The following is an 11634-nucleotide window of genomic DNA, read 5'->3' on the forward strand; positions in this document are numbered from 1 at the left end:
TACAATATGTTTATATTATGTTGTTACATATTATTAAAGTGAGTTCATGTATATAGTATTGCTGGTAATATGCCCAGACAGATAATTGAGTATGTTGTTTATTTATTTATTTCATTGGTGTCTTATGCTGTATTCAAGAATATTCAGTGTAAATGATGGGAGCCAGCATTGTGGTGGATAGAAACAGAGCCAGAGACTCCAGAGGGTTATTGAGTGTAGCATTAAAGAACAATGAAATAAATAAATAAATAAGTAAATAAATAATTCATTCTCGTTAATCTGCTTTAGACTGGCTAAAAGAGTACCCGGGCCTTGTTTCACAAGCGCACACAGTGCTACATTCACATAACTTACCATGAGGATGGAGCACGTACAGCACTGGTTGCCATGGAAGTTACGTGTTCGTAATGCGACGTGCCCCCTTGCTTTTATTTGAACCCATAGTATATATATATATGTATATATATTTCTGTCTTCAAAATTATTGTTTCAGTGTTGTTTTTCTAATTTTCAGGGGGCTTAAAACCAGTGCAGGATGGCTCTAGGGGTCCCCACCTATAAGATCATTCTCTGCGGAGAATATGGTGTGGGGAAAAGCTCCATTTTCCGCCGTTTTCTGGACAACAGCTTCACTGTTAGATCTGATCGCCGGTCAACAGTAGGACTTGACCAGTGCTCACGGACTTTCAGTGTTAACAGCACTGATGTTAAGGTTAGTAATGTTATAGGGTGGTCACTTATATTACAGAAAATAGGAGGGAACTTTTTAGTTTATAGGCCCTATACACTATTGCATGTTTTGCATTTAAAATATGAAAATAAGAAACATGCTACATACGGCTGTTTTATGGCTTATTGGGTTGAACCATAAAGTTGTCATTGTGCCGGAAATCAAACCAGAATTGTTATACAAAGAAATTAAATCAGCTTTTTTTGTTTCCTTGATTATATTTTGTTTTTAAGACATGGACTGATTATACACAACCTGATATATTTACAGTTGTAACTACATGTATATGCTAATAGGCTACTGGTTTGTTCAGTCATAATAATACTGTATTCAGGGCAAGTATGTTTATTCTTGTACACTGCAGAACAGGACTGGAGGGAATAGTGCTCCCTGCAATTTGCCCTCATCCCAATGCTGTAAAGCTGGGACAGTAGTCTGCTGAGAGCTGATGTTAATAGATGAGGGATGATTATATACATTAGATTATCTAAATATTGCAATATTTGGAAAAGTATTTAAGAGATTGTATTCTAGAGATTTTTTGTCTTAAAGCACTCACTGCAGATCAGAGGGGTGCTATTATTTTAGAATATCCCAAATGTCAGGCTCATCTGCACATTCAAGAGCAGCATAATAAAATTCATACTTTTTTCAAACTTTAGAATATTTTAACTACTATCAAAAATACGAGTCTGATATTTTCTGAAATGCAACAATTTGATTTGAGCTATTGCATGGCAGATACATTAAATTTGATTTGATTAGTGAATATAGATTTTTTTTGTCAATAATCTTCAGTGTAGCCCTCTTTAATTTATTATATTTGACATGAAGCAATATTTTTTTCATACTGGTTAAAGCTGGCATAATGTCTGGATTGGTGCAAAAACATGTCATGGAGTTTGTTAACATTTTAATACTTGTTTTGCTACAGTATATTCAATAACACTACCTTAGTCTGATCCAAACATTTCAGGTCATTTTTGGGGGTGACTTATTTCCCTACATTAGATCTGCGTAAAAAAAAGTATTTCCAGTTCAAGCAGAAAATTGCTTTCAGATTATTCCTACCTTTATCCTTGCAAAACTATTGTGGAAGAATATTTTCAAATAGCTGTTGTTCATTTCAGACAGGATGTACATACAGCAGGGTTATAGGTTTGTCCTTCATGGAGGGGCTGAAGTCTGGGGTATTGTGTTACATGTACTAACCAAGTTCTGACTGTTGTGTCCCTCTACCATCTGTCAGTTTATCTCTCTGACTGGCCAGTAAAACATCTGGGGTCCAGTTAGCTCCTGTCTCATTCATCTGTCAGTAGCCACATACCAACAGAATTCATCTCCCTTGCTGATTGAGGGACAAGACATTACTAACAGGTGTGGGCGTTGCCTATCATAAGTGTAAACACTCTCTGACCCAGATGACATATCTCAGCCAGGCCTTGTTGCTGTCACATGTACTACAGTGTTACACTGTTCAAAGATATGGACTGTTTGTCTGTACATATGTTTGCAGTTGGTGTAACTGATAGCTCAGCTTATAATCATTTTAATAGCACCTGAAGCAGTGTATTTGTCACAGATATTTTACGCACAGTTTGATAGTTGTGCATGCATGGGCAAAACCTAAGAACCAGTATTGTTTATACTTGTTAATAAGCCACCCTAGGCCTGGGTTGACTAAATCTTCTACACATGATTTGTTAAGAATTCAAGTCACAATGTCAACAATTGGAATATTTTCAAGAACACCATGAAGTAGCCATGAATTTTGTCCTTCTTTGTGCATTTTCACATATGTACTGAAGTTTATGAATGAAAGCTGCTATACGTTGCTTTTTTCTGTCTTCACTATTCCAGTTTGGTGGTGAAACATCTGAGTTACATTGTTTAATGGCGGAATAGTGGTCTTTAGATTTTGCCATTTAATATGGTTGAAATCATATAAATTCTGGTCAGATTTGGTCATGAAAAGGTATTGACTTTTTGTTTTGAAATTTCAGTGGCAATCCCATTACCATTCCAGATCAGCATTTAAATTATTTACCAGAGATTTCTTAGTCAGCTTCACCAAAGTTTTGTAGCTAAATCCAAATGTCTACCCATTTTTACCATGCATTGTCATTCGTTGCAACTTAGCCCTCTCTTTTCATGAGAAATATTTCAAGAATGTTTTTGGAGACTTCACATGTGTACAAGCCCAGACTAAATAAGCAAATAGAAAGAAGCCAATAAAGAAAAATCAAACAAACACACATGCTTAATTGTGAAAATTGTGGTTGAAAATCTACATGTATATGGTCTGGCAGTATTAATTGTAGGTACATGTTACATTGAAAGACTGAGCCCTTGGTGATTCTATCCAATATAAAATGACCACAACTGCATGCACATGTACAGTACTGATAGACATTAGGATTATTTTCATGATCGTGTCAGTTATTAATCATTTTTCAATGTGCATAAATAATTTTCTAGCCAACAAGGGTTTAGACAAAAAGTGGGTCTGTACATGTAGGTAGAGTGTGAACTCCTTCTAATTCATTATTGTTTATCACCCTGAGGCTACTGTATTCAATCAGTCATAAAACAGAACCAACATATTCTTTTTGGCTCAAAAGCAAAAGCTGAATAGGTCAAAAAAGGAAACAAAGAAAATAAATACAAAAATAGAAATTAGGAGAGAAAGAAAAAAAAAAAAATTTTTTACCAAAAGCCTAGCACAAAAATTCTGATATTCTTTATAGATATTATCCTGGAAACATATAGATAATTTTCACCTTCTGTTCATCATAAGGCAACACCAAATAATATTTTTGTTTGGAGGCAGATTAATCTTTTTAATGTCGGACAGGCTGTCGGAAATGAGATGGAAAAAAAGATCTTCTTGTTTATGGGGGAATTTTTACTGTGCCAGCAATTTTCCTTTTGAACAGAAAATCATGAAAAACAAGAAAATGATTAAAACCATTTAGGAGGGCCAACTAAAAAGGTCGATTTTCAGTTTTGTTTTCCAGTTTTGGATTAATAGGCTTACCTGTAAGACACAAAAAGAAAGCGGTCTTGCCTAATGTGTATATTTACACAAATGATATATTCATTGAGGTATAGGATATTAACATGTACATACTCACACATTCATCACCTATACACACATGTACTGTCCTCATCAGTAGATAGGTTGTCGTGACATCTAGTATGTGCAGGTTTCTGATGTCTCTAGTGCTTATTTCCAGATTTTTAAGAGTCTGGGTCAGTGGTCACTGCAAGGTTTATGTGTATCTCATAACAGTACCGTCATAGTAATGGCATGACCAAGCATCATTCTCAATATCCTGTTCTGTATAAGCTGTTTGACAGATGCTGTATTTTACCTAAAGTTTAGTATGTAAAAATGCACATTCAGAAGTACATAAAGACCTTAAAATGATACTTTTGATGACCAACATTTAATTTTTTTCTTGTAAGGAATTACACAAAACTTCACAAAAAAACTCTTATGTGGCCCTGTAGATGAATAAGTTAAAATCATGGAAAAGTGTCACTCTAAAAATGCTGATTTTCAGGTAAAATACAGTAATTAACAATACAATAACTGGGAACCAGAAACATATATATATATATATATATATATATATATATAGGCTGATCAATACAAATCGCCATTTTTTAATGTAATCTAGTCAGAAGAGATAAATTGCAGTTTACAAGATGAAGACATTTGGAGAACTTATATGATTATGGCCTTTGCCAGCATTTTGTCATGAATACTTCTAATGCTTTCATTGGTTGTGGAGCTGTGGCAACAATGAAAGGTCAAGGACAATTGTATGACCATTTACTCAGACCATGCACCTTTCTTCCACCAAGGTGGCGTTCATATCTCTACATCACAATGGAAAAGTTTGTCAGTATAAGTTTGCCAAACACTGTTGATTTACCTTGTTTAGTTGTCTCAAGCTGTATACATCAAATTGCAGAGCAGATATGACAGTAGCGTTATTGTGAACAGAAATAAGACAGGATGGAAAAATAGGAGAATGATATTATGTGGATGTTGATCTCTATTTACGAGAAAAAAGATGATGAACATTCTTGGGAGCCTCAAAGATTTTTCGTACTAATTCTCTGTAGTTAATTTGCTTGAGGCAACATTTTTTATAAGTCTTTGGCTAAATTCTTTAATGCATGTGCATCCCTGTAATTTGCAGTGGCCACGGCAAGTGAACAAAAATTTGGAAAGAAATCAGTGCAGGAAGGAAAAGTAAGAAGGATTGGTAGTGGGAGAAAAGCAATTTTTGTCTGTGAAAATGGCTGATGTGACTGTACCTTTGCTGTATCTGGAGATAATCTGGAATGCCTTTGACCAGTAATCTGCTGTAGGTACTTCCTTGTGTCTTGAGCCAGTGTTTGTGCACAGTGCTTGACCCACTGTATTCACAGCTGGTTTCTGGAAGATTGCCTCAAATCAGTCCAGTTAACAGTGGGTCTTTTTTATCTGGCACTAACCATAACGCCAACCTTCATCTGTCAGTCTGTACGGACTGGGACCTGGGAACCAACAGACATGAAATCATCTTTTTATTATTCTGATATAGTGTATCTGTGATTGGAACGTAGCAGAGAGCATTAATTTGTTTTCAATGTGTGTATGCCATACATCCTTGTACCTAAATTGCACATAAAAAAAAATGTAGAAAAAAAAAAGAGAATAATTATGATATAATACTTCATGTAAGGGCCTCCGTGTTGAGGGGTTATTGTGTGCTGGATGGCTCAGGAGCATCTCGTCTGGGTGGTATCTGTGAATTCAAAGTCCAGCTCATGTGGCTTCCTCTCCGGTTGTGTGTGGGAAGATCGGTTGGCATAGCGATCTGCGATTTGCTGGCCCTGAACAGTTGTACTGTCCTCTGTACAAACAGTCACTGAGTCTTAAAAGTCACCAAATCACAATGCTTCAACTCTGTGTCGTGGAATATTTTAAATCATTTTTGCCGTCTTGTCTTGTTTCTTCAAATGTACTTTGCTATATCACTATACTATTTTTTTTGTATCTTTCTCTTCCAGCTATTGCTATGGGGACACAGGAGGTATGGAGCGGATGAGTTTCATTGGCGCGAGCTATTATCGCGGAGCGCATGCAGCGTTTGCTATGTTACAGCATAGCCAATCGAGAGACATTTAGTTTCCTCTCTCAGTATGTATTGGACATTGTGATGAATGCAGAAGGGGCCAAGATATTTCTGTGTGGGAACAATGGCGGATTGCAGGGGAGATAACTCTGTGTCTGACTCAGAAATTGAGTGTTTTTGTGCGCGAATGTGGAGATGTTTTGTCAGGGGTGTATGAAATCTCGTGTAAAGACAATAGTGGCGTCATGGAAATGTTCATGGATATTGCTAAAATCCTCCACAAGGACTTCGAGACCAGAATGACGTTACGAGAGGGGTTGTATTACAAGTCCCAACCTCTAACAAAGATGACGTCATAAAAAAGAAGCAAAAGTGTAACAACTGTAAGATTTGATGCACATGTCCAAATTTTAATTTTGATCGTATAGATTTTAGTTTGCATAGGAAAATGTATATTTTTATATTTTCATAAGCTATGCATGCTAATCGTGCACGTTTTTTTTTATGTTTTTGGATACTATATACGTATATACTTGTGCCTTTCTCAGTTGTTTTGACAAATGCCATTTTTAATATTTTATCATAACTCACAGCTGCTGAACAATATTAGTGTTTTTAAAATGACCTTAGTTTTGAGGCATTTTTAGCATGACATAATATCTGCAGTTGGATAAGGTTTTAACATTCATGACTATTGGACTGACCACAAATAAGATCACTAAATAGACCATTTAAAATTATGCATAGATATATTTTCATTTATTTTTTTTTTGTTATTCTTGTGAAAAAGGCGCTAAAAAATTTGAATTCTAAGGTGGGCTGTATGGACCATACTATCAGGGGTTAGAAACTCTGACGTCACAGGTTTCATCCAACTCTTATCACAACACTGAACGTTTGGACTAACTCTTTTTACCTATGAGTGAAAGATTACTGAAATAATGTTCCCAACTATCCCTCCCTTCTGGTGAAGATATGGAAAATCTTGTAACATTCCTAGATATCGTCAGTATGGCCCACCATAGTATTCAAATATTTGAATGCCTTTCAACACTCCTACAAGAAGTCTTAAAAAATAAATGAAAGTATTTTTACACATAGTTTGCTGTTGTCTGTATGACGAACCCTACTTCATAATTTAGCTTTCTCTTATTTGAGCAAATTTAAATGCTATCAGAATTTTAGGTTTTGTGAGACTTAATTTAAGATAAACGAAACACACAGCTCAAAATAAAGATGGAATTATACATAATAATGAATGGCTTTGAACAAAAAGTGTTTTGTATAAACGTGGTTCCTAAAAGTGCTATTGTTATTCTAGTCAAATGAAAAACATTCACAAATATCTTGGACTTCTGAAATTTTGAAGCTTGGTATTAGTGCCAGGCAGTGAAGTTGTATAAAGTTGCAGGCTTATTCAATGAAGTAATACTTAACTTTTGTATGATTTGAAAAATAGCAGTGGTTAAATTGTTGGAGCTGCAGAATTAATGCAGGCTTGCATTGTCAAATTAAAATACAAAACTGTGCATTCATGCAGGCATTTGTTGGGTTAATATAGAACTTGACTGACCAGCATAACAAGAGTGGAAGGAATTATTAATTATAAATAAGAATGGAAATGCATAGAAAGTCTATAGGAAGTCTAGGTGCCAACAAACAAACTTTGGTAATGTATTCCACATACATTTCTGCACTAAAGTAAATTATGATAATTAAGGATTTAGGCCTGCTTTAAATCTTACCATGGAAACCCCACCAACAAAATTGACATGTTGTCTTAAATATACATATAGTCCACATTGCAAATGCAGAAAGCTGTTTACAGTAAGGATGGAAGCTCACAGTAGTTGATTCAGTTGTTATGTACAAATGAAATATCGGTGAAATATTCTTGAGTACGGCATAAAACACTAATGAAATAAATAAATGGTATTGTTTGTACTTACCTTCCATATTGTGACTGTGCTATTTAAAGTAGGAAAAGAATCCTGAAATTGTGATTGTCATTAATAATGACAAACAATTTTATGAAGTCATCAGCAGCTAGCCTCCTGACATATACAATGGATATATTTTGATTATTACTAGTAAATCCTTTTGTCATACTGTTTAATGTTTTCACCACAGTATGGCTGAAATACTGATGACAGGCCTATCCGTCGATATAATCGTGCGTTCATTGACTCATTCAACCTTTTTTTCTAACGTGTAAATTTTAATTGCATGCAATTTATGCAGTTTGATTGAATAATGCTGTTTTCAAAATATGCATGACTTTGCATTATTGCTTCGACAATCATACAGTTAAGTAGCAGAAAAGGATAGGACCTTTCACATGACCTTCATGTACGTGCATAGCTTAAGTCACTTGCATGATGAATAATTCGTATGGTGATGATTCCTCAATGACCATGTCATGGAGAAATGAACAAAATGACCGTTGCTTGCTGACCTGAAAAAGTTCCTGCATAATATTTGATGATTCAGTGAACATGCATCTGGCAGTGTACAGTAATATGTGTGCGTGCACTGATGGTCCAATATGAAATGGCTAAAACTGAAGCATTACAGCTTATGAATGGATAAGCTTTATACAAGTATTGCCTAAAGACATTTCAAAGAATATAAGTAATATTTGTAAAATAAAATAACTGTGTTAATTTTTTTTTTCTTGAAGGGTAAAACAATGCATGTTAACATAGGTCTGGTTTAAGAAATGTTTCTCACTGTAAATATGTGTATCTTATATTTTTTTTGAAAGAGAAAGAAATCAGATTTTTCTGATGGATGGATTAATGTATTACAAGATGGACCAAATCTTCATACATGAATGCATAGTTTAATTGTGATCATTTTGACCAAAAACTGTTAACTTTTGTCTCCTAATGTCTGCCATAATAATGTGACAAGGTTTTACCTTAAACTCAGTAAGTACATGTGTACACGGATGTTATAGCCTCTGATATTCATCTTATACATTGTTTATATATTTAATCACCATATTCACATAACTGTTTGCTGTGTTTGATTATTTTTACCAGTAGCTGAAACATTTTTAGAGGTTCTTGAATTTTATGGATAAGGTTTTTAATCAAATATTTTTAGGAAGCCAGCCTTATGAACACTATACATTGTAAGCATAATACATATGCATCTGTTTAGGTTCTACTTCTACTGGTTTGCTCCCTTCTTAGATATAACTAAATGTTTATTTACTCTTTTGTTTATTACTGGAATTCTCCTTATTCTTAATACAGATCTGAGATCATGATCAGCCACAAGCTATATTACAATAAGATTTATTTTATCTTCCTGTACTGTGTACTAATGTTTTGTATTTTTTTTACCTGAAGGCTATAAGGGGTAACCCTGGTTTCCTCTCACCGTAATCCTGGCCGTGCTCATACATGTATAAGTGAAATGGTCTGGAGTACGGCGTAAAACACCAGTTAAATAAATCAAAGCTGGAAGTACTCCGCTGATTGAGTTGTAGATTCAGTCTTTACTACGTTCCATCAATCTACCCTGCCACTACAACACCTAGAGAACCTGCACTGAAAACTTAACACCGACAGATTCCTAGTCAAGAAAGTTAAATCCCTCCCACATTGTACACACGTTTGTTATTGATCAGACATCAATAATATCTGTGTAAAAGCTGCCACAAGTGGATATATATGCGGATCTAATAAAGTGGGTGGACAAATTAAATTAGGCAGATTTGACCCTACTGTGGTTTTTTTGTTTTTTTTTTTCTAAATTTTTTACAGGAGTGTGGTACTCACAATGTGTTGATGAGCGTATTTGAATTTCACTTTTTGCACTATTTGACCCAAAATTTCGTCCATGACAAAATTTACTCTTTTCGCCAGACTGAGAGTTCTGGTGGTGTTTTGAGTTAGGATGAAATCCTACTGGAAAATAGGAAGTTCAACCACCAAAGTTAATATTTTATGAGTCTCTAAAAATGCATTCTTAGGCAAATTATTAGGGTAAATACAGTAATATGGATTTTTTCCCCTTTTGTTTTAACCATATTATTGTACAACCAGTATGCCATTGACCACAACACAATTATGTAACTGTAATGGGGTGCCTTTTCCCACGCAATGGCATCTGGTTTCTTGGCTGAATTTGACCCTTGTTCCCTTGTAATCCACAAGTAAATTACTTTACCAATCTGCTCACAAAAAGGTCACTGCAAAGGCAGGAATGAACAATAGAAACCACATCTTTGGTGAAAATTACTTCAGGCAGGAAAGATTTTCCATTGCAGTAATAAACTACACATTTCAGAACCGCTGTGATTAAAATATTTGATTGGAGGAGGATGGCCTTATAGCTGTAGGTCTTATCAGTTAAGGTACCTGCAGTATACTAGTATGTTATGTGCATTTGTTGTACCAACAGATCACTTAGAAAACGGTAAAAGTACCATCTGAATACCCATCTTTCATTGCCTCTTTATGTGAAAGGCATCAAAAACCATCCATATCAATAAAATTGCTTGTCTCAGCTGTGCTATGATTCTTTTGCCTTCAAACCAAGGAAGTAAGTCTTTACTGAGACCATGTAATTTTATAGCTGGATTTATTCATTTGGTGATCTTAGGATCTGGCAAGAGAGCTTCAGTGGAACGTTGCATTTCATGGCAGGCTCACATGATGGAAGGCTGAATAAAAACGGTATTGCCACAGATATAATGAACCAGGAATTCTGTTTGTAATGAGATATTGACTTCCTGTCACAGTTACAGATTCTGAGATGAACTATGATGAATCTCATCTGAAACACCCTAAAAAGAGACAGTTTTGTGTCATGTTTTTTTTTTTTTTTGCATTCATTATGTAACACTATTTGGTTTGCAATCATTCCCACCCTTAAAAGAAAAGACCTTTTTTTCTATTGTGTTTATGCAAAAGTCTGTTAAAGAAGTATTCATAAAAAGAGTGTTTTTGCAGGTTTAGAATGTTAATGTATAATTGCAGTGGTGATCATGCAGGACAGATTCTGTTAACCAAACTGTACAGTTCAGAAAATTTCAAGTCGAGCATTACTGTATATATAATTATAAATATATATGCTTGGCGAGTGTATGCTGTGTACACTTGCCGTGTGTTGGCAATACTATTTCAAAACCCTTTACAGTTAACATTTAAGCTGCATGCTATTTGCAGTCAACATACAGGTACCATGTATTGAAAGTCTAATGCTGTGTAGATCTGCTGTGTACAATGCTATGTACTGTATGTGTTCTCAGATGTCATGTGTTCTATTAAAGAACAGCAAAACGTTTCAGTTCCTGAAAAACGTGAAGCTAGCTAGAGAATCCACAGGCTTCCCTCAGGGAGATCATACATGTATGTGTCAGTTATGGCTGCACTCCCTTGTTTGAATTTAGGAGTATGGTTAATCCTCTGTTTTTTTGTTATTATGCAAATTTGTTGTAATCCATGTCTTCTGATTGAACTGTTTAAATGATTTCTCAGAGATTACAATGGTAGAAATTTGCTTTTGGAGAACATTGTATAAGTCAGTGTATAATGTACATGTCTTGGTGATCATATGCAACCCATTTTTTCCAGTAAAAGCAGTGGACGTCTGCAAAATCTCTTCAGTTATTTTGTTCGTGTTTTATTGTCGTCAGTAGAGATCAGTTTCAACCGCACGTGTGGAATGAAAAGGAAGTATTATATGCAATTTCGAAGGAACAACAGTTATTTGCCTTTATATATTTAACAACCAACCACAGTAGCCTGCCTATTTCAC

General features: G+C 35.1%; 1 protein-coding gene across 1 annotated transcript; it reads left to right on the plus strand.

The window, feature by feature from the left end:
• Nucleotides 1–535: 535 nt before the first annotated feature.
• Nucleotides 536–9756, plus strand: LOC135474859 (ras-related protein Rab-1C-like). The gene is given in 6 exon segments (XM_064754490.1): nucleotides 536–712; nucleotides 5798–5809; nucleotides 5811–5876; nucleotides 5878–5985; nucleotides 5987–6034; nucleotides 6036–9756. Coding segments are annotated over 6 exon segments (597 nt in total). The 3' UTR covers nucleotides 6222–9756.
• The last annotated feature ends 1878 nt before the right edge of the window (nucleotides 9757–11634 follow it).

The sequence above is a fragment of the Liolophura sinensis genome, chromosome 9 (genome assembly GCF_032854445.1).
Source record: "Liolophura sinensis isolate JHLJ2023 chromosome 9, CUHK_Ljap_v2, whole genome shotgun sequence".
In the NCBI taxonomy this organism is placed as follows: Eukaryota; Metazoa; Mollusca; class Polyplacophora; order Chitonida; family Chitonidae; genus Liolophura; species Liolophura sinensis.